This window comes from Siniperca chuatsi, linkage group LG12 (genome assembly GCF_020085105.1).
Source record: "Siniperca chuatsi isolate FFG_IHB_CAS linkage group LG12, ASM2008510v1, whole genome shotgun sequence".
In the NCBI taxonomy this organism is placed as follows: Eukaryota; Metazoa; Chordata; class Actinopteri; order Centrarchiformes; family Sinipercidae; genus Siniperca; species Siniperca chuatsi.
Genome location: NC_058053.1, coordinates 13,160,859 through 13,184,887, shown reverse-complemented (window position 1 = coordinate 13,184,887; position 24,029 = coordinate 13,160,859). Strand labels below are relative to the sequence as shown.

Sequence of the window (24,029 nt, the reverse complement as noted above, 5' to 3'; positions counted from 1 at the left end):
TCCTCCCCTGGCTCTTTTCTCTCTCCCTCTCTCTCTGTAAGGTCTGAGCATCACATGTTGCAGATGATGAATAGCCTCTTTGATCTTGAAATCACCAGTGCAGAGGAGGGACGTGGAGGGAGATGCACTTTTAATAGGATCGCTGGATGCCACTCCCAAACTCAGCCTGAGCAACACACTGTGCCAATAAGTGAGGTCTGGCAGCAGCGTGGCCCAGATCATTCTCCCTAATGTCCGGGAGGAACAGACAGTCATTGTGGGGCCACAATACGCAGAAAGACTCATCCATCACAACCCCCCGGCTCTTTCTGCACACCTGCCCGTGCTGAATCCTGCCGGACTGAGTGGAGGAGAAGGTCACAATTTGTGCCATAAAATCAGCAGATTACGGATGATCCCTTACAGGTTGGCTGGCATCTAAAACACTTAACCAGAGATTTCCAGGACACTGCTGCCTGCTGAAGGGTAATCACATTACTACGTCGACAGATGGAGGGGTACTCATCTCTCAATCCACACAATCCTATTGTTCTAATTTGTCCGTGTGTGTTTGAGCTGTGTTGGAGAGAAGACCATCTTTGACAAATTTCTGAACTCGAGTTCAGAGGAGCACTAAAAAGATGTGTCTGAAAGTAGGAATTAATTAATCCCAGTTTGGAGATGACAAAAGCGGCATTAAATTCCAATGTGAGATGGAGTAAAAGGAGAAATATGAATTCCCAAATGAGCAAGATAAAGTACCATGCATGAGAATTAAAGAATTAAAGAGAGCAGACGAGTCTTTCCTTTTCACACCAATTTGCTAAATGTAATATCAGCGAGCACATAAATAGCGCAGAGGGGTCTGGTCACGAGGATTGTTCATATCTGCTTTTGAACAGCGGTGCACAATGAATAAGACATCGATTAAATTCCTGACTGAACTATATATTCACAGAAACTTTTAAAACATGCAGAATTCATGCCACTTTAGCAAAGTCGTCAACATGTGATTCTACTATTCCAGTGGCAGAAAGATGCAGTACCTGGTGATATGATATAGAAGAAATCTTTGAAATCATCCATCCAGACTTCAGCCAGGCGCCTGTTGTTCTTGTTGATGACTTGGCCTGTTCCTCCGGGGAAGCTGTATGGGGTGGCCTTCCGGAAAACATGGCCAACGTGAGAACATGTTACAATTTCCAACGAGCCACCGCACTGCCAGATCTGCAGACACATGCAGACAATGTAGATTTACATAGTATGTGGCATGAAAGCAGACAAAATACAGTCAATACAAACTGACAGAACATTGGGTAAATGCCAGTCCCCTTATTTGATCGTTCCTCTCTCCTGGATTCTCAGGTAACCCAGAAATCGATCAAATCCGTCATCAAAAAGGACATTACAGTGCTCTTAATTCTGCAAGCAAGGAGGCTTAAGCAAGGAAACAAGAGACACACTCCTTTACAGGACATCTGTTTGTGACTGAACGCTGCAGCTGATGCTGCTTTGAAGCCGCATCGCCCCAAGTCATATTATTCCTAAAAGCTAGATTTTGTGTGTTTTCTTATTCAACATTCATCAGTTTTCTTTTTATGATTCTCATTTCCCTTTTAACCTGCATCTTATAGTCCAGGACTTTATTCAGAACATTTCCCCTCGTCACTGCTGCCTGTTGTCTTTCATCAATAAACACGTTATATTGTCTATCAGTGTCATTTCCATTTCCATTTCACGTGTGAAGCTGCAAATCAATTACCGTGCGATGGGCAGAAAGTACATTTTGATGTGAGCTATAATTACAGCCTTTCCTTTTTTCCCTAAACACTAAAAAAATAGATATTTAAATGTTTAAAAACATTAGGAGACATTCTAATCATGATGTGGATTACTAAATAATGAATATACAAGTGAATCATAAATAAATAAATGTGCATGTCTGAGCAGTGAAGTACACTAACAAATTGTTTTCTCACTGATCCGTATACAGTCTAAACAGTCGTTAGCTGCATCTGCAGATACTTGTCAAACAGTTGTCACAATTCTTAATCCGTTTTGTCTTGTACATATATTTCCAAGAATCTCTCCCTTGAATTGTAAGGGATTAAAGGAAAAGATGCAAGTGGGGGAAATGTGGATACAATAAAGGGAGTTGGCGTGTACCCATTGACATCAAGTCTGGTGACGTGATAACATCATGATAGCATCCCTCCCCCGGTCTGTCACTCACTCTAAAAGACATTTCCAGGTTCTCGCCGCCCCAGATGTCCATCCCTGGATCGTAGCTTCCTAATTCTTCAAAGTTTTTTTTGTCTATAGAGAATAATCCTCCTGCCATGGTGGGAGTCCTGCAACAGACAGACAACAAATTAAGACAAAAAGCACCAAAAAAATAATAAATCCTTTTGCAATATTACGTCTCTTCGTGCTGTGTTTATTAGTATCTTTGTGTAACTCTAAGGAACATTCAGAATACAATAAAAGACCAATTTGTTTGACAATTTGAAACAAAGCCTTAGAGGAGTAATTACTTTTATCTTTTAATTAATTCTATGTTAAAGTCGTCCCTTAATTAAGGATATCGTTTGTTGCTGGGAGTGATTTGCATACAGATGACAAACTGTGCATAGCCAAAAAAGGACAACTGTGAGCAGAGTTTCTATTTTTCTATTTTTAAATTAAATGAGCTCACAACTATCAGGATGCTATTTAGGCAGTTGCCTGCATCAGGGGGATACACAGAGGAAAAGGATTTATTTCTATCTGCAGATAAAAATGGCACTTTCCATAAGAGGAGTTCTTGTGAAGAAATCTAACTAAGCATGTCTTCTCTGTGGCCTGCTGCCATCACAGATAAACCCATTCTGATAAGAAACTGAGAACTAACGTCTGTTTGAACTTACAAAAAGTGTAATTTCACCTTTTTTGTGTAATTTGACCTCCTCCTCTGTTAATTCTTAATCAAAAGATATTACACAAGTGGAAAGTAAGTCACACATTCCCCTGAAAAATTATCTAGATTTAGCTTCAGAGGAGGAAGAAACATTGTCCCTGAGTACCTGACAGGAAGTGTTCTGTCACCCTTGCGTCGATCCATCTCCCGCTGGGGAACAGGGTACCAGCGGAAGTTCAGCTTCCAGTTGAATCCGCCATAGGTCATATCTGAGCCTGCCATGTATTCAAACGTCTCGTCGCTGATGACGTCGATGATAGGGCACACTACTGCTGTCCTGAAAGACACAAAAAACACAGTGTAAGATTCAATGCTGAGATAAATGACACAGTAAATGCAGTCTTGCTGAAGATTTAAAACATAATGCATATGAGCAAAAGTGTGGTGATGTAAATCAAGTAATGGTTGAAGAAATTAACTGCCTAGTCCTGACCACACTAATGATTATTTACATTTTGATGAATCATAATGGACAGAAAAACTGGAGGATTTGCAATCAGCTGAATGTTCATTATTTGATTAATCAATTGATTAAGTCTATAAAAGTCAAAGAATAGCCAAAAATAGCTATCATAAGTTCTCAGAGCCCAAGGCAGCATCTTCAAATGTCTTGTTCTGTCAGACAAACAGTCCAAAACCCAAAGATTTTAAATTTACAATAGAAAACAGAGAAGAGCAGAAAATCCTCACATTTCTGAATATTAGCCATTGTTGGTTGACTGATTAATCAAAAACCTAAATTGTAGCTTATTAATCTTCTGTTTGACTAATCGGTTAATCGATTAATTGTTTTAGGTCTAGACAACATCATATTACTCATTGTAGTTTAGTTGCTCCAGCATCAATCCAAAAAATAAAATCTGCATCCGATGGCATTTTCTTTCTTGACTGCTGAAGAGGAAAGCTTAAAATAGCTATCACATTATCAAAACAGCTTAAAAGCATTTGTTATGTAGGTATCTTAACCAAGAATGACCAGCCGGCAAATATATAAAAGTATATTGCATGTCTGTCTTTTTTCATGGTGCATACAGCTTGATCACTTTTACTCACCTTTGCATTAGGGAAATATTTCAGGATTATTGTTTATTGAATATCAAGTGTAATTGTATCATGATAATATAATAATATCATGCATGCTGCAATTACAACTTAGCAAAGGTAGTTATTGAGTTCTTTTCTGATGAAATGCACAGCAGTGGAACACAACATAGCAAACTATACATGATTCTGAACACATTTGCCAGATCCTGATACAGTATATATCAATATTGGACAAAATGTTAATATCACAAACCTGATGTCAACCAGCCCTCTCAGCCCTTTTTTAGATTTACCAAAACAACCTGTATCATCAATCATCAACATACTGTATACTCTCTGTCTGCACCCATACTTAAAAGACATCAATACATCTGCAGCAGTGTTCAGTAAAAGTGTAATGGCTCCATAATATAATATTCTGAGTCATATGATACTGATTTCTTCCTGAGGGAAGAATGAATGTGTCTGACCTCAGATAAGAGATGGATCGCAGGAGAATTATTATCAATCCATCCATCTGTTTATGTCACTCTCACAGACACAGCAGATACACTTTCTGTTTGTTTTTAACAAGAAAGAAGTAAAAGCCTGAAATAATATTTTAATACTCTGATAAATAACAGAAACCAAACAAACACCTTGTCACTTTAAATGAACACATTTGGCTTAACAACTGTACAAACACTCTTAGCTGAAGAAAACATCCTCTTGTCAAAACAAACAAAAGAAAAGATCTCCTGCTCAGCCGGGCCACATCATATTTGTCCCCAAACATGTATCAGTTGTAGCTAAAAGACATGCCCTTGTCCACTTTAATCTTGACTTTACCAGCGTCTGCTAGCATCAGTCATAGCAGAGTTAACACAAAAACAGAGCTACAGTAATTAGAGCTAGCTTTTCCTCTGAGGCATAAGCAGACGATGCAAAATTATCTTCTCCTATCAGCAGCGTCAGGCTCAAACTGTGTATCCATAACTGATGGTTTGCTGTTCCATCAATATTCAGAGAGAGTTTTGGCTCAAGCACCCAATGATGCAACTTAAGCGAAATGCGATATTACCAGTATTAATAAAGCACAAGAGCAAAAGATTAAAGCAAAGAATTAAAATGAATGACAATGAGAAGCTCATTAACGCTGTAGTGGCTGCCCCTAAAAAGTAGAATTCAGTCGTTATTTCACATCAGCGCCTTAAATATCAACATTAAAATTTGAAACATTAAGTTTGTGCGGCCCATTTTGGCTCCTACCTGTCCTCTTTGATGCGCGCCAGCAGGGGCTCCAGCCAGCCGACAGTACACTCGCAATGAGCGTCCAGGAAGGTGATGACCTGACCTTTGGTGGCAGCCGCCCCCCTCAACCTGGCTCTGATTAGACCTGACCGCTGCTCCATCCTCAGGATCCTCACTGGCACCTCCAGAGTCCGCACATAGTTCTCCAGCTTCTTCTTCAGGAAGTCTGAATCAAAACAACAGTAATTTCACTTAACAGAGCTGAAAGAATTAGTCAATTTATCCATTTGTCAAATCAACAGAAAATGTATCGACAAAAAGTTTGAATTTGAGTAATTTTTTTTAAGCAAAAATGCCCAAAATCTTCTGGTTCCAGCTTCTCAAATGTGAATATTTGCTGGTTTTATAAGTCTAAATGAAATATCTTTGGGTTTTGGACTGTTTGGACTATTTGACATATGTCAGATGTCAAATATTTGACTATCTGACGTATTTTAGGCCAAATGATTAATCAATGAAGCAAGAATCTAATTGGCAGACTAATTGATAACAAAAACAATTGTTAGTTGCAGCCCTACTTCTCAGTTTAGTAAGTGTATTTATTGTCATCAGTTCTAAAGAGTAAATATTGATTCCGCAGATCTGATATTGTAGCAAAAGCTATGTTGTGTTAATTGTTTCTTATATTGCTAAGTTTGATGATCCACTGAGCCTGATTCAGAGTTTTGTGTCTCATATTGTTCACATTGTTCATCAGCCTACTTGAGTTCAACATGTCCATCCTGTATCCTTGACAAGAGTTAAGCCTGTGTCCATCGGATATTAGATACTGTACATATGGTGAGCTACTTATTGGCCAGAGTGTAGACCACCAACCTCGCTCACTGGCATCGTCCACTAGCACGATCTCGACAAGCAAGTGTCTGGGAGAGCGGTTGATGACGCTGTGAACTGTCCGCAGCAGGGTGCTCCATGCCTCGTTGTGAAACACGATGACAATGCTGGTGTTTGGCAGGTCGTCTGGGTACACCTTGGTTTTACAGCTGATAAAGCAACAGTGAAAAAAAAAATAATAATAATTTAATCAGTAAAGTAGAATTGTTTAAAGGAAAGTTACACAACAGATTATTCCATGGCCTGTAGAGGTAAAGTCTTGAAGTATTTCACAAAAAAACTGAGAAAAATCCAAAAATTAACATGAAGCTGATTTTTCTTTTTTTTTCTTTTTTAAATATTATTTACTAATCTGGCAAGCCCTTAGATTCATCTCAGGTAAAAGAAAAAAATTAAATCAATAACATTTACACACAACTTATATTAATCCATTAATCAAGTAAATTCCCAAACATTTACTGCTTAGAACTGCTCAAATGTTTCAGATTTTAAATGAATACGGATGTTTTGAGTGCACACCATTTGATGGTCATTTGTAATTATTTTGATATTTTATAAACTAAATGATTAATTAATTCTACAAAAAGTAAGTGATTCACTGAAAATAGAATCCTTAGCAGCAGCTAAACTAAACTCAGCCATGGCTAATGTAATACCTGAACATAAGCATTTGTATCCTTATACCTAAACCTAAAAAATAACCAGTCTAAATTTGATAGTCTAAAGATACAGTGTTGTTTTCCAAGCTGCAGTCACAGTGGTTCTCTCATTATATCGTATGAAAAGTGTCTGAGAAGAGAATCTGAGTGTGTCCTGCTGCTATCCAAAGCTGCCGTCAGGGAAAAAACATTGTCATACGAGATTTACTGACAAATATCTCCAAAGAAAAAGCAAAACCAGTGTTGACAGCTACGTCAACATGTCCTTGGCTTGATGGGACATCTGTCAAAGCTGAAGAGTGGGAATGTGGCAAACGTGGGACGGGGCAGTAGTGGTTGATGTTGAATAAATAATGAGCTGCGTTACAGAAGCAGAGGAGGTGGAACGGCCAGGGCGGGAGGAGGGGTAGTGGGAGGTGACGGAGGGTGAACGAAGCCAACGGAGCAGACAGCATTGCTAGTTCAGTCCTGTCTATTCAAAGTGACGCCACTGACTGACACAACTAGGCCAGGAGGTTGCCTTCAAGACAAAATGTTATTGCCTTTCAGAAGCAACGACTGGCAATTCTGCATGGCTCTGGATAATTTTCACCACACAGCTGGTGACATTTTGCAAGGCTAAGCTGTGCTGTGTAATAAAGCTGCTGTAATATTTATATTGAGAGAAGGATGGAGCCATAATGAATGGAAAAAGGAGTTGGAATCAGCTGAATTTTCACTTTTTCTAAGTAATATAGGTCTTCTTTTGCACTATGCAGGCAAAAAGATCCTTACATTTGCATCTCCATATTGCAAAAAAAGTCTTGAGTTGGCATTTTCTTGGTATAGGCAAGAACAGCAATAGTAAAACCGTGGAACATAGGTGTGAAAAAAACACATTCTTGTGGCCTATTTCTCATAGTTTAGCTGACTGGTAGAGCCTTTGGTATCCACTTAATGGAAGTGCTGCGGAGAAGTCGTGTTCAGTTGGAATATTTAAACACAAATAGCTCAGATAACGACTCCACGAGAGGCGAATGCCGGTGCATATCAGCAGCCCGGGACGAATGTGTTCATGTTTCACACAAATTGCTCCTTGGATTTTCATTAAGTGCTCAAATGGATCTTGAGTGACAGTAAACAAAACCCTGCTCCCATTCATATGTCAGGCCTAATGTACACACTTGAGGATTCAGATGGATTCTGCATTGAAACAGTGCCCATAATTAGAGATGTCTTTTCACATTAGATAAAAAGTTATTAATACCAATACAATCTCATGGACTCAACAAATTGTTTAAGAATGACTCTAATCATCAGAATTGCTTCGATAATTTAGAGCATTTCATCTCTGCATTTCACTGTCTGCCACCCTGTTGAGACTCTTTTGACAAGAGAAAGAATCCCTGCTGCCTTGAGCCATCAAACACATTTGTCTGACTACTGGAACAATTTCTAGTGAACCCGACATAAAAGTCTACACACATTAAGGAGTGAAAAACCCAAAGAAATAAAGAAGCAAAAAGCAGAAAGTATCAGCTGAAATGTCAGCTGTTTGATAAAGAAACACTGGTGCCTTGCAATGTGCGATGGGTATCAAAGGTACCAAGATTTGCAGGCAGCGGAGGAGCAGGGTGAGGACTGTGTTATGCTGTTCTGTTGGAGAGTGGATGTATGTGTGCGCGCGCATGTGTGTGTTAAAGGGTCAGTGGTGTGATTCACAGCATGCATCTGGAGGACACCCAAGCTCACGCACCCATCCAACCTCACGTCCGGCAGACTCCTGTTGAGTGCAATCATGTCGCTAGCCATCAGATTGAACTGGTTAATCTTGAAGAGCTCCTTCATCTTCTCCTGCTCGTCCTTGGGGACGTTCACCGCCTTGCCCATCTCCCCCGGACCCTCATGGCTCCGAGATATCACCGCTGTAATATAACAGAGGCAAAACAAAAGGACATATCTGATGAGAAATCAAACCCATTATTGTGTTTTTTCCTCACTAAGGAGGGGAGAAAAATGAATTGCTTTATAAGTAAAGTCTATTCCTGATAAGGAAACAATATGAGAAGGACTACTACGATATAAAATCCCACTAAATTACAAATGCTCCACATCTCTTTAAATGGGACTGAGAGTAATGAGTACTGACTGACCTCTCTAACCCCAGTCTGTTGGCTGTGTTCCCTGTTCTAACCAGTGGGGAAAAAAAGAGTTGTGGTGGTTTTTCAAAAACTCAAAGAAGTAAGAGTGCACAAGTTGAATACAAATATTATAAATATAGTGCTGGTTTGACTACAAATGAAGCTTCAATGAAGGAGAATGATATATATAACACATACATGTTAGAAATGTACTTCTTTGACAATTTATATCAATATATAATCTGCTGTTCTGAGAAAAAAGTGTGTCTCTAATCTTTTCTAATCTAAAATTAGTACATGACAAAGAGAATGAAGCAGTGGGCCGTTGAGATGTACAAATTCTGGAGTGGATATCACAGATGCAAAGGTTTATTATGTTTCTTCAGGTGGAGGAGAGTGCAGCAAAGCATGCTACTTCTATTTCTGTACAGTCTGTAAAGTGTAATCTTTAATACTAGATAAAAGCCAGAGCATAAAAGTACATTTTCCAGATCAATGGGCATGTACCAAACTGGTGTTTGTGTGTATGTGTTTTAAGAGCAATTCATGTACTGGCAGCATGTATACAGGATAATACAACATAATAACACTTACTGCACAATACTGCTCATACAGAAAATGATATGGCATTCTCACATTAGTGAATGTGAAAAACAGTATAAGACATTTAATACAGACAGTGCGGGCGCTCTGCTTAAGCTCTCTCCTGGTTGCTGTGGTTTTGGCTGAGTGGGTATTAAGCACTGCGCAGTCTGGCAGCTATATTTAATTTTAATTTAATCTATTAGGAGGTTTTGAATTCAGAGATTTGGGAGAACGTATTCATAGATGAAAAAGTGTTATGAAAGCAAAACCCTTTCTAGAATTACCACACTCTTCTTTGCTATATGCTGCTACAGTCAAATGCCTGCAAAACATCAGCATTGCTGTTGCTGCTGTTGCTGCTGCACAGAGCCAGCCCCCTTCACCAAAGGTAAATAACCTCCCATGGATGTATGACTGTGCACTCTCTCTCTCTCTCATAATCTCTCAGAGCAGATGCAGTGATTTCCATGAAAGGGGGACACACAGTTCACATTAGCTGCAAGGTCCCAGGTTAAGAGGATTCCCTACGACCCGTCGTGGAGACAGGCTGGTGTCTGCTCAATTGTTAACCTCAACGGATCCTGCTCTTTTCTTTAACGTGCTGCTGACACTCTCCATTTGGACAATGGCTTAAATCTGATGGACACAGCTCAAGAGCTGAGCTGGACAAAGTGTACATCAAATACATGCTCAGCCTCTCCAATCCATCAATCTATAGGTACAAATAAACACAGGATGGGAACTTTCAGGAAAAATCGTACACAGCCAGAACATCCATCAACACCACTTTCAGGGTGGTTGTTATTTTTGTTTTGTTTTGTAGTTTTTCATATGGTCTTTTTTTGGTGTCTGTTTTTTACAAAGTGTAAAAAGTGTTGGTTTTGATTTACTATAACTCATCTTTTATGCCTGCAACACTAGTGGCCTCCGCCCAGGGGCTACAGATGAAAATTAGCTTTTAGCTATATTGGGTACAATACATTTATTGTGCATTGTCCCAGCTAAATAAACAATAAACAAACAAACAAACCAGTCTGGTTCGCTTTTACTGTGTTTGCCTTCACCACAGCATAAACAACTAATCTTATAGATTATTTTAAAATGTAAAACTATATATACAGTATTTTGATCTATGAAAATGGGTTACTGAATAATGTGTGGAACAGTACTGTCAGATGTAGTACAACTGCAGAGAGCCGAATACTTTGTGAATTTTGCAGGAGAAAGTCCTCCGGCCTTGAAATAACAAGGCAAACTGTCATTCGCAGATTACCACTACATTTCTGCTCTCTTTGTTACACCTTGAATGTTATAAAATATCCTTGATAAATATTTTTTATGTTTTATTTTTACCCATATGTGATACACGCAACAGTCAAATGTATGTGACGTTGTCAGAATAATATGGTTCACATTTAAGATAGCATGAATTTTGCTAAAATTAACTAGACGTTTTCTCTTGATCTGCGCTGGCTGCATGGCTCTATGGATTGCAATGTTGGTCCGTCGGCCGGGCTACCACTTTGGTCCATAGACCATAGTCCATCATGTTTGAAATGATATATATGACTTTTATAAGAGATTAGCACATACTCAAATTAACAACTTAGCTCTCCCATTGGGACTGTAAATTATCATTTTTCACCCTCAGCACTTTCAAAATTCTCCATTTATGAAATAATGCAAATAGTCAGATTGAATATGAAGATTAGAAACGCTCAAATGAATGTGGTTTTGCTTTGCAACACACAGATCAGAGGAGCCTTCGGAAACAAACTCTGTGGTATTTTCAAGCCCGAAACACTCTCCTCCTGACACAGAGCATTCATTATAAAAGATGACCGCGATCATCTGGGAAGAAAACAGTGGCTCTGTCTGTCCTCGGGTCAATCAATCTAATTCAATGTCCTTGCCTGCAGCTTTATCCCAAGCAATTACAGTGAAAAGGTTTCCCTCACACTCACACGTAATGAGTCTTCTGAGACACAATCACTCATATTTCAGTGCTGAACAAAAATAAAGTGCCACATGTCTACCTGTCTACCTGTCCGTTATGTGATTCATAAGATCATAATTCTGACAAATTAACAATATGTGTGCAACTCTAGACTCTCTAAAAAACATTTGCCACATGTGGTATATGTTATAGCCTTCTCTATACAGTACTATACTTCATTATTGAAATGTCTTGCGAGAGCTCAGCTGGACTTTGATCCCTGTTGTTTGAGAGATTCCAGATTTCTCTTATCGAGTGGACTCAGACACTAATCTGCATGTAGATTGTCTTCCAGCTCTTTTCATTCTCATTTTCTTTACAGGAAAAGGTCTGTGTAGTTGTGCACAGTTGGAGGCTCTATCACAAGCTTAATCCACTCTCTTTCCTCCATACTTTACCTCCACGTCCCTCTGCTGCTTCCTGCCTGCAAGTCTGACCCAGCTGGCATCACATTATATATCAGAGAAGCTCCCGTTGAACACAAAACCACAGCAGGCTGGGAACAAACACCCTGCAGAATACTACGCTATGCTGCTCTTATGTGCACCTTCACCCTAACTGCAACATATTATCTTTCTATATGACTACCAAGTGAGGCGAAGCTCACACAAAGACCAACTATTCAAGGCAATTAGGATCAGAAGTCTTGTATGACATTTAAGTGTAATATCTGCAAAGGTATGAGTACCCAGAAAATGGTAAGCTTCCTCTGTGAGGGGAGGAAAGTCTTTAAAGAATAATTCACAGTGAGAATTCTATTTTTGTGTTCTGAAAAACAGCTAAAAGCAGCATTCTGCAACACACCCTACGATGCCATGACTGAGATCTTCTCACCTCAGCTCCTTGTGCCATTACCACATTAAAGCAACCTTATGGTATCACATTCAAATTAAAAGCAAACCGTTAAATGACAGCCATCTGTTCTACAAACAGATAGAGATATCTGAATGACAGAATGATTATTTTATGGGCATAAGCATGTAAAATAAGTGAAATTCCTACTATAAAATATGTACTTGATAAATAAAAAGGTGGAGGGTTTTTTTTGTTCTCACTGTATCATAATTTTTTTCCTGATTGAGTTTTAATAGATATGCTTCAACACAAAGTCAAACTAAAATCCTGAAATTTAACATGGTCAGGATGAACAATACTGTATGTATATATGTACTGCAATACTAAACAAGTCAAGTCAATTTTATTTATATAGTACAATATCACAAATTTGCCTCAAGGGGCTTTACAATCTTTACAGCATACAACACCCTTTGTCCTTAGACCCTCGATTCGGATGAGGAAAAACTCCCCCCAAAAAGTCTTCCCCTTTTAACCGTGAAAAAATGGAAGAAACATCAGGGAGAGCAACAGCGGAGGGATCCCTCTCCCAGGGAGAGCAACATGCAATAGATGTTGTGTGTACAGAAGTGTGTACAAAGACAGATGCAGTGATTCCAATCCACAAGTGAAAGTGCCAACCGTCACTGAATTACATTTCATTTCCAAAAAGATCCTGTGTGGCACACAGCTTCGCCTTGTGACACTCAGCCTCTTCGAGTGGCTGACTGCGTCAGCTTTAAACAAACACTACCAGTTTCTAATGCTGAAAATAATGAAACTGTTAAATTGTATTTAATCGCCATTAAACCAATCAACTCATCAGCTGATAGTCTTGTGACATTTTATTTTCAAATACAGAGGAGCTGATTGTTGAAAAAAATCTAAACCCGAACCTTAGATGTGGCTGTGTAGCCTTAAGGAAGTGAGACTCATAATCAACAGTTAATCAGCTGCTCTTTTCACTTCATAACAAGCAAAACTGTGAAAAGTTACTGTATATATTTACCACTCATTAATGCTCACAGGGGCTGTAGCTGTCTCAGGGAAGATCTCCACAAATCTCAGACCAGTGTTAACAGATGGTTGGTTGGGACAAATTAAAATATGCATGCTTGGATTCAGTAAAAATGACAATTTTTTTTATAAATTCCTACTAAATTCAGTCATTGATGGAAATCAAAACCCACCGACTCCAAAAAGGACCAACCAGCAACTTTAGCGGATGAATTTATCTAAAGCCGTGTCTATATTAAAGGGACACTCCACTGATTTTATACGAGGGTGAGTTCATTCATCATGAGGAATACTACTCAGCCTGTGAAAACCTTTGTATTATAACTTTTGTCGCTCTGTAGAGAGCTTTCTAAAGTCTGAGAAAATAATGATGATGTCAAGGGTTATTCCAGATTGGGATTGAGAAAATAAACAGAAAGCTTTTTAAGCAAACTGTTGAAAGATGTTTGAAACCCATTTAATGATAACACACTATCAAGTAATGCAGTGTCATGGAAAACCAATGTCTCAACACTCAGTTCATATATTTATCAAACCATGATATTTAAGCTATTTTATATGCAAAGTAACTCCAATGTAACAGTAGACTTTTGTATGGGAATCAGTCTCAGTAGCTGGCAGCTCTGCCACACTAACCTTAAAAGCAGCTTAGCAAGCCTCCTAGAAACCTGCTTACTGCAGGGCATGTGAGGAAATTAATTCAGCTAAAGAGGTACTGTGGTTTAGGTTGATCTCAGAAACATTCACACACAAACGCACACACGGAGATTGTTTCAAACTTAAAGTATATGCTACTACAGGTAAATTAACTAGATCTTTATCAGTCCCATTTGACAATAAAATGAGGCCGGTAGAGATTCACTACAAAACAAAACTCTAACAATCATACCAGGATTTTTGCATTTCTGTAGATCAATAACCTCAAATTGTGCATTTTTTTACATTATTGTCAACTATTAAAAATTACATTTAAATTTTTCAACATGTTTTTCTGACCTTTCAGGCAAAGTTTTGCCCCTCAGTGATCTTCACCGTTTTAACAGGATTTGTGAAAGATGATGATTATGTTAAACATCCTGGTGAAATGATGGAACATTTTAAGTCTATAAGGTTATATTCATAAGCTTGTTTGACTGATGCCAAACAAAAGGCTACAGATTCTACAAGATCAAAAATGCAGAGACTCAAAACAAAAAAAAAAAGGAAATTCTCTGTTAATTGTCCACTTACTTATGAACCGGAGTTATCGCATTCAGCAATCCTACAACTTCTCAAACAACTTACAAATTCTAAAAGCTCTTTTCTAAAGATGGCATGTTATCTTAAAAATATATCGGTACATGCAGATTGCTGCCTCAAGAGCAGGATGTTTTCTGATAAACCTGGCTGTTTTTCATGTCATCAGTGTGCTCTGTGTGATAATAGTGTTGAAACCTATTCTGTTCCACATCCAAGCATCTGAAAGAAAAACTAAATCAAAGCTCCATTTCATGTAATTCTAAATTAACATAAGTGTAGTTGAGATTGTCTGAACACAAAAGTTGTATCACTTTACCTACTGCAAAACACACTCCACACTGATTTCTTGGCATTTAACAATTATTGATATATGTTAATTAGGTTGTAATTATTTTATGAAAGGAAATACGATTGCTAAAAGCTAAAACATGTCTGCCTCTGTGTTCTCTTGGTTTCAGTGCATTTCAGTACAATATTAAAATCTATTTGTAGAAACTACAAACATGCGTTACATTACATGAGATGGGTAATCCATCACGGTGAACAACGTGTCTGTATTTATTTTTGTCAAAATTACTTTTTCCATTGTGTGGAAATGCAGAAAAATCTTTTCAAAGCAATCTGCACTTACAGCTGCATCACCAAACATTGATTTTGTTACCTTGGTGAACATAAATAGAAATGTCATTCACTGTGACAAATACAAACAGTATTACAGCATAGTTTCAAAAGTGGTAGAGGGTGTACAAGATGTAGTTTTCTATACAGTATGTACAGAAACGTAAAGTGGTTTGTAGTGCCAACATGCAAACATATGAATATGATTTTAGGAATTCAATTGTTTCTCTACAGAACAAACACTTGAATATGTTTAAAGAAGATATGGATACAATTTGATTTCATTTGAGAAATGAAACTAAAAAAGTTATCATTTGTCAACACAGTTTTGGACTAACTCCATTCAACAAATCATAAATAGAACTGGACTTGATTTTCTTCCAGCGTTCATTCCCCTTAAACGCCTGCTAAAGCCCCTGGAATCCAAAATTTTACATTTTAACTTCCTCTGAAAAGTCTTAAAGTATACTCACTGTAAACCCCTTTGTCTCTTTAATACTCTTTTTACAATGAGCAACAGAATATTTCAATAGAAAATCCTGAAAACTGAAAAACTTACATCAAACCTTGAAGAGAAAGGGAGTAGGAAAGGGAGAGGGAATAAAGCACTTAATGGACCCCTGAAAACTTCAAGCCCCATCCCGTCTATTCTGTGAATGAAAGGTGTAGCAGCAGTGGGCGGACTGACCTCGGAGGGCAGGGAGCAGCGAGCGGTCTTTCCTATCGTCACATTTGTTACACTCGCTGAAGTAGAGCAGCAGGAACACATCCACCAGCACCCACACTAAAGAGGTGGTCAGCACCACCTTACAGTAGACAAACCGTCGCATCACCTCCCCGGGATGTCAGCCAAGCAGCCAAGCAGGGAGGGTCACAGCGAGTGCTCAGGAGCGCTCGGTCTGCTGACGAGGCGTTTGAACTCTGGAAACTGGGCTAGGAAACAGGGAGGAGACGGAGCAGGTCTGACCGAGAGGCGTCATCCTACGGGAGAGAGAAACAACTAAGTGAGAAGATGGAACTCTAAATCTAATGACAATCATGATAATTACTTTAGTTTTCCTGCTGTGATTCCAGATGAAAATCAATCATTAAGCTACAATGATCTAAAACTTCAACTTCTGAAGAAACATGATGTCAGCAAAGTATGTGAAGGAAATACATTTAAGGTAGATCAATATTTGTCTCTTGTAAAAGTGACTACTAATCACCTTCTCCAAACTTCATTTTATGCATTTCATAGCTCTACACAATCAGATTACACAGCATTTTTCCATCTATTTCCTTTACTTTTTTATATTAGTGGAATATCACATTAAACAAAAGGTAGACTAAATTAGACAGACATGACAAAACTGTGATACAGTGTGTTTCACAGAACGAAACAGAAGTTATGAGTTATATTTGGTGCAGATGTGCAGATTTGAGTGTGTTAATCGGAAAACTACGTACTGTACTTGTATCTACATATGAGGAAGGAGAAAGATGTACAAGAAAAGAGAAGAAAAAAGTGAAAAGAAAACATACACAGTATATATACACATTTACATTATAGCCTAATTTATACTGGATTTCTGAAGCAGGTAAAATACCAAATATCTACTGTTTATTTGAGAGTTTAAAAAAATCTGAAAATGAAGTGCCCCGGTGGCATTCAATGTTTCCACTATCAGTTACATTCATTAAGTCATGGCGGGTGGCCAACTCAGTTTGTAGTGCCACAGCAAATCCCTGGCATCATGTTACCTCACATAAAAATGATCCCAGTGAGTTCTACTGTGGAGAGGTAAACAGCTTTTAAATTTGGGAAAAAGAGAGCACTGGTCTCAAATCAGAAATCAGTATCAGCAGATACACCCTGAGTTGAGGTATCAGAATCATATCAGGAGGAGAAAAAGGTGGATCGGTGTGTGCTAAGCGGGACAGTTTACAGCTGAAAAATAAACTTGCCAGTTCTCTGTGTTACACAAACTACATGTATGTAATGGAGTCACTGTTTAAAAACTACCTCACACATATCTTTGGCATTTGTATACTGAAGTTTCTTGTTAATTATCGCCCAACATATACCAATATATCTGCGATAAACTAATAATATTGGCCAGTGTATTAGCTCTAATGATTTATCAGTCAAGCTCTAAAATACATACCTGCACACATATATATATATGTAATAACAATAATGCCAACTTGAGTTTGCAGAGGTGGCACTCCAGAAGAACCCAGACATGGGAATGGCTATTGAGTATTTCTGTCTTTTTTTTCTGTAATAGATTTTTCTTATCTTTGCTGTATTTGGGGTTTACAGGTGTCACTGCCTGCGGTCGCACACAGACCTTTATGAGGTCCATTGGAGGTCACACCCATCTTCCCACATTGGACTGACCCCAGACCCTCCACATTTTGGCATTTGAAAAGGATGAGTGACTGCTCATTTTCCCCTTTACAGACTTCTCCCACTTCATCAGTAGTGCTGCTAGGACCATCTGGGAAGCTTTCAAACCAGAGGCAATTTGTGGAGGTTAGATATCTCATTGGCATGGAATGTATGCCTCACAGTATTTCTCATGAAAAACAACATCATTTTCTTTCAAACAGGATTTCTACTTGACTGAAATTATAGGTTTTTGTTGACTGAAAGGCTTATGAAAGTATAATCAGAATGGAAGTGGAATGATGGGGGGAAAAATGCTTTCAGCCATAGAGAATCAAACACACAAAAACCCAGTAGCCTTTTAGACCTTCACAACAGTAAATATAGGCTACATCACACAGTGTAGTAAATTTGAGTTTGAATGATGTGTTAAAGCCAACTGAGCCCCTGCAACATTTTTTTAAACATATAAACTACTTAGTAAAAACAGATTTGTGCATATAAGTATGCAACTGATTGCGAATGCATGCATGTATAAAAACTTACCCTACCCTTTTATGTTTACAACTAGTGAGAAAAAATGCCTGCAGCATCTCCTGTGGGGAATCTGACAGATTGCCTTATCTTTCACTTGCAGCACGGTAATGATTTTGCACACCACACACACACACACAGTCCTCTCTGCTGGCTGTCTAAATGTCCATCACAGTGGTCTGACACCGCTACCCTGGGCTAATTCTTATCTCGTTCAAAAACACGGCAGCCACCATTTGTTGACTTCTAACCCAAGTAGATGGACACAATCTAGATTCCCAGATAATGGGTTTAATCATCAAAATGGTCTCAGTAACACTGCTGAAATCCAAGTCTGTATGAAGCATATCACCTCCACTCACATCGTAGACAGATCAATGATGGATTCTGTCTCATGATGTCTGTTTGCATCTAGAACCATTTACTTCGGTGCATCAGTGGCAGAGACGTGTTTGGGTTTGGTACCACCAACGGCGCTACTGGCAGCATGCTGGAGTCTCGTCCGAAGTCATCTGACTCAATTAACCTAACCATCTACACAGATTAATATTTCTTGTCTGCTGTACACAGCGGTAAAAACAGGTCCCTCCCACATGCCACTTTTTCCAGTCCTTTCAACACAAGTGTAAACCATCAGGCATTATTAACTGCTTCCTGAAGTGACAGTTAATTGTGTTTTTAGCAACCCTCTTTGTTGTGAAATGTCTGGTGCAGTGCTATGAGCTAAATGACATATTGTTCATTCATTCAGCAGTATTGCTTCTACTGTATGCAATTGCCAGACTGTTAGACTGAACTAATTGCTGCCCACAGTAATATAACTGGACATGACTGAAATCTGACACTTGTCACTGGATCCATGGCAGTAATATGAGCAGCAAACATTTGAAGACAAAGCTGAAAGAAAAGTGATTAGATATATATCATAAATGTAGTCATATGTGGCCAAGGCAGGCCAGTTTTCTGCTGTTGACAATTAGGGGATTGACTGCGATTTAAGTGCCTTGCTCATGGGTACTTCAAGGATAGAAGAGGAGAGAGGATTCACATGCTCAGACCTGTCGGGTAGGGATTCAAACCAGCAATCTCCCAGTCACACACCTGCATCTCTATTGTCACAAGATGAAAGTGAAGCTGTGGTATCGAACATCAATATTTTCTGAGTGCAGAACAAATTGTGTCTGTGGCATCAAGTGTTGAAAACCATCAATACTTGAATGATTGGTTAACATGTATGATACAACAATAAATACTGTGATTTGGCATATTTCATTACATTTTGTAGGAAAACTATTCTATTCCTCAACCTAAAATACTGGAGAAAAAAGTAGTGTTTTGGTACCGGTATCAAAACTCAGGTATCACATTGGCATTAGCACCAGTATTGAAAAAATGCCAATCTATACCCAGCCCTACCAGGAACAGGAGGTGATTATAGAGCTGATCCCAATAAGCCCATTAGGCCAATGACTGTAGCTTCTTTTATAACCTAAACAACACAAAAAGATTACATTTATCCCCATGGTGGTTTTGAAAAGTGTGGCATATGCACACACACACATGATCTTTCATTAATGTGCATGTACATCATATATTGACTTGAAAGATTATTCTATTAATTGTGGGATGTGGCAGGTGTAAGATGGGAAAACACTGTAACAACAGCAGTTGAGAGCCAATAAACACATAACTGATGCTAAACATGGTAACCTTGATTTAATGTAATAGCACATTAGAAGCACCATCATTATCGTCATTAAATCTTTTACATGTTGTGTGAAGCAATAAGACCTTGACATGATTTGCCTAATGGAAGGTGTGCACGCAACAGAAAATGAGGATTCTCTCTGCTTACCTAAATTATGGATCGAGTGAACCAGTGACCAGCCTCGCTCTCAGGCAACGTGTTGAACGCAGACAACATGACCCATTAGACAGTACAATTAGTGGCTAAATTAAACTGGATGAATTGCTCCTGCAAACGCGCAACGTCTCGAAACGACACCTAAGTTACAGTCCATCTCAATACGGAGTGGTCCACAATCCGGTGAGATAATGTCCGTCCGGTAATGCCTCTCATGGTACCTGTTCGGACTCCTTGATAGGATTTGTCCCTCGCTGAGCCGCAGTAAACCGGTGAACATGAACAGTCTCCGTGAAATTTCCCGTTCGTTTGAGTGCTAATGCGGCAAGGCTACATACGTAGCAGCACGTACCTGTTCTCCGACTGAATATTATAACGGTAAGAAGACAGGCGAGGTAGTATTCAGCACAATGTAACCTCAGCTCACACCGACCTGCAAAATGTCTCGTTTCTCCTCTCTGATTGGCTGAAAGCGACGTCGCTCATCGAATCCTCTTGCAGTCGAGCTTCACGGGCGTTTGGTAAATGTAGGCGCGTGCGCTATCACCACCGCCACAGGCAAAATACAGTGATTAGTACTGCGATTTTAGTGTAATACAAAATAATATCTTTGTCATTTCATTTTGAGGTTTTTTTTTTGTTTATTTCCAGTTAGAAGTCAGAAATTCATTAAGGATTCCAGGGAGTGGCTTGATTTTTAATTTTTTATCAGGGCAGGCAAAACATTAGGCCCCTATGTTGAAGTTGTTGGAGGAGACCTAAACGACAATGGGCCTTTCTCTTTCTGTAATAAAAATCATAGTAGTTTTTTTACTATTTAACACGGTAGAATAATGGATCTTCAGATTTGTTAAAATACTTTTCATTACTTCCTAGTTTGAGTTTCTAAACCCCCCAGGAAGTCTCTTCACACTGCTGATGTCTGTTTTCACATTATGTACTTGGAATAACAGCAGGATGGAAGTACGTTGAAGTATACTGTAAAGTAATTTCCAGCCAGGCAGTGGCTAAACAAACACTTAAATCAACAGCATATATTACATACACTTTGTTGTGTGTGCCTATGGGCCAATTAATTTAAATTGGCATACTGACACTGTTGTCTACATCCCAGCTATTTTAATGAAGACCTTTGGTGATCATGTTGAACAATGCTGCCATCTGCTGCTTTTGATAAGAGACCTTCGGCATTGCATTGGCCTCTGGGCAGTGTATTAGATCAAATCTAAGCCTGGCATTTAATTAACATTCAACAATTCATGATAACTCTGATGTACTGTCACTGAAGTACTGCCACAGACTGTAAACTGCCTTTTTATTTGAAGCTTTTATTGTTATTTCATTGAACTTGACTATAATGCACCAGCTGACAAGTATACTGTAGTAGGCGCACTGTGCGATAAATGTGACTTCCATTAATAATTGCATATATTGTATGCTGATAAACAAACATTGTGTCCACACCAGATTCAAAACATCCACTAGATGTCAGTGCATGTCCTAGTTCCTCTTTGTTCCAGAGAGGGAGTAAGACTTCATGTCATGGCTTTGTGCGGTTGGTTGTTAAATAGAAAAAAGAAAACATTTGAGTGATGAACTTGCACTTCCACTTGTTTTTATAAGACATCATTTTGGGGTGAAATTATGTCTAATTATGACATCTTTACCTCCAAAATCTGAAGAATGTCTTCAACCTCTGCTTAATGTTGTTTGGCGTTTCTTTTTTTTAATTGGTCAGTATGGAAGTCAGTAGGTAGTTGTTGCTTCCACAGGCCTTGTGTCCTCTTGAACATCACCACTTTTGAGGAGTCAAAATCCAAAGTTTAGGAAAACTAATTTAGAGCACAAGATGGTGATACTGAGAGTTATGAGCGACACTACAAATGGCTGCATTACTGAACAGGCAACAGATTTTACTAAATCATAGAAAGTTTTGTTTCTGTGTTTTTCTTTTCCAAAGAGGCAATTTGCTATAGGGGTTCAATAGATAGATAGATAGATAGATAGATAGACAGACAGACAGACAGACAGACAGACAGACAGACAGACAGACAGACAGACAGACAGACAGACAGATAGATAGATAGATAGATAGATAGATAGATAGATAGATAGATAGATAGATAGATAGATAGATAGATAGATAGATAGATAGATAGATAGAGGAGGATTAGGATTATAAGGAAATATTGATAATCCACTAGAAACTATAAAAACTTAATAAAGAAATGAAGTTTTATCTTATCACAAAGATAGGATTTGTTGCAGGATTTATCTTGTACTGAGCTGCATATTGTTAGTGTGTAGGCTACCTAAAACACTGGTAACGTACATATACATAGGCTAGATACATGAATGCATACACACACACCAACACCAACACACACATCATAGCCTAATACACACAGAACATAATATACTGCATAGGCCCACATGCTTTAGTGCACGTGGTCGTTGATGACGCGCATGCAGTCTGGTCGTGCGGTGGCGCTCTTGCTGTTGTGTCCTGCCGCTTGAGCAGGTTTAACGCAGGCAGGTGCTGTCTGGCTATTTAACCGCGGGTCGGTGGATTCATTCCGCTCTGAAACTGGCTACTGAACACACGAAATCTCCAGTAATGCGATGCCAAGGCAGCTTGTTGAACTCCAGAAGAGCGCTGTCTGATCCGACGGAGCTTCTTCAATTCGGCTTCTCACTTCTTTACTTTTCACTTGATGACAATTTCTCTGGGGTTGTGCCAGGCGCGTCTTTCCCTCTCTGCCTTTCACATCTGTCGCACTGAAAGTTAGATTTTATTTTATTTTTAAAGTGGAAATGAATAACACCGGGTTCAACCAAACGGAGGGCGGACTGCTCAACAAGACGGAGGAGTTTTTCTGCTGCAACTTTTCATCCGTGGTGACTGATAACGGCTTTGTGGCCGCCGCTCCGGATGAGAGAAGCCTCTTCATCATGAGGGTGGTCCAGATTGCCGTCATGTGCGTTTTGTCCCTCACGGTGGTGTTTGGCATATTTTTCTTGGGTTGCAACCTTCTCATAAAGTCAGAGGGAATGATCAACTTTCTAGTAACGGACAGGAGACCGTCTAAAGAAGCGGAGGCAGTTATTGTTGGAGCCTACTGAGGACCTTTATATTATAATTTGAATCAGATCAGAAGTCTGGCGGAGACAGATGGGAGACAATGCGATGATGAACTGCCTGAACAAGCCCTTGTTTTCATATTGGTAGCCTATTTAGAAAATCCTCAGAAAAATAGTGCCCATGCGGGAGGTAACTGGTGACTGAAGCTCACAGGTGTTCAACCTTATTTCTTGTGGCTTTTTTTAATGCCAACAAAGACTCATTCATCTCCAAGAGGTATAGAGCTTTTCAGGCCTCTTTGTTTATAAAGTATTCAATCAAGCACTGTTGTAATTTCAGTAGTTGGAGCACCGTTTGTCAAGCAGCATCCTTTGTCATGGACAAGGCAAAGTCCTCGTATTAGCTGCTTAAAACTACCCTCTTATATTGCTAATGCAATGAAGAAATTAATGTTTAACATGAACTGTATATGTTGTATGTGTTTTTGCATACAATGTGCAATATATTAATCCGTGTATATCTCTGGATTTCCTAGTGATAACTGTATGCGTGTCTGCGTGGGCCGTGATGAAAGCCCAACATGCCATGTATCTTGTTAATTGGAATAAATTCATTCTGTAATTAAAGTTTTCCTCTATTTTTCTACCTTCAATATCGCCCTGGTCACGCCTCTGCCAAAGTCATTTCAGAAAGTAAAATTACATGATAATTGTAAAAAAAAAATAGAAAAATGTTGATAAGACAGAAAGTAGGTTATTAGTGCTATTGAATCCAACAGAAAATAGGTTCTATTATGAGCATTTATTAATTTAAACTGACACCAAGACGTGTATTTTCTTAGGCATACATGTGAGGAGAAGTGAGTGTTGAATGGAGAAGAAATGGCTTCACACAAACAATGATTTTTCTCTCATTTGCTTTTCACTTTAAAAAGCTAAATCTAAATGCTAATTGAATTCATACAACTGAAAATCATTTATTTTAGCTATACTCAAAAAAGGTACTCC

The 24,029-nt window shown here is 38.9% G+C and overlaps 2 protein-coding genes across 6 annotated transcripts in view; one reads left to right on the top strand and one right to left on the bottom strand.

The window, feature by feature from the left end:
* galnt13 (UDP-N-acetyl-alpha-D-galactosamine:polypeptide N-acetylgalactosaminyltransferase 13) overlaps window positions 1–20,367 on the bottom strand; it is a 38,416-nt gene extending 18,049 nt beyond the window's left edge. For 4 of the 5 annotated variants that reach the window (XM_044217368.1, XM_044217369.1, XM_044217365.1 and 1 more), the window contains exons 1-8: window positions 19,932–20,367; window positions 15,860–16,152; window positions 8,498–8,666; window positions 6,086–6,252; window positions 5,228–5,435; window positions 3,042–3,212; window positions 2,213–2,330; window positions 1,026–1,206 (exon numbers count right to left, since the gene is read on the bottom strand). In XM_044217368.1, the coding sequence (XP_044073303.1) occupies window positions 1,026–1,206; window positions 2,213–2,330; window positions 3,042–3,212; window positions 5,228–5,435; window positions 6,086–6,252; window positions 8,498–8,666; window positions 15,860–16,001 (1,156 nt within the window). In that variant the 5' untranslated portion in view covers window positions 16,002–16,152; window positions 19,932–20,367. Of the gene's footprint in view, window positions 1–1,025; window positions 1,207–2,212; window positions 2,331–3,041; window positions 3,213–5,227; window positions 5,436–6,085; window positions 6,253–8,497; window positions 8,667–15,859; window positions 16,153–17,504; window positions 17,663–19,931 lie in introns of all 5 variants that reach the window. The other variant, XM_044217367.1, reaches the window with a different exon arrangement.
* A 2,069-nt stretch (window positions 20,368–22,436) lies between these two features.
* Window positions 22,437–23,648, top strand: rprma (reprimo, TP53 dependent G2 arrest mediator candidate a). Its single transcript, XM_044216795.1, has one exon. The coding sequence runs from the start codon at window positions 22,755–22,757 to the stop codon at window positions 23,061–23,063; it is 309 nt and encodes a 102-aa protein (XP_044072730.1). The 5' UTR covers window positions 22,437–22,754; the 3' UTR covers window positions 23,064–23,648.
* The last annotated feature ends 381 nt before the right edge of the window (window positions 23,649–24,029 follow it).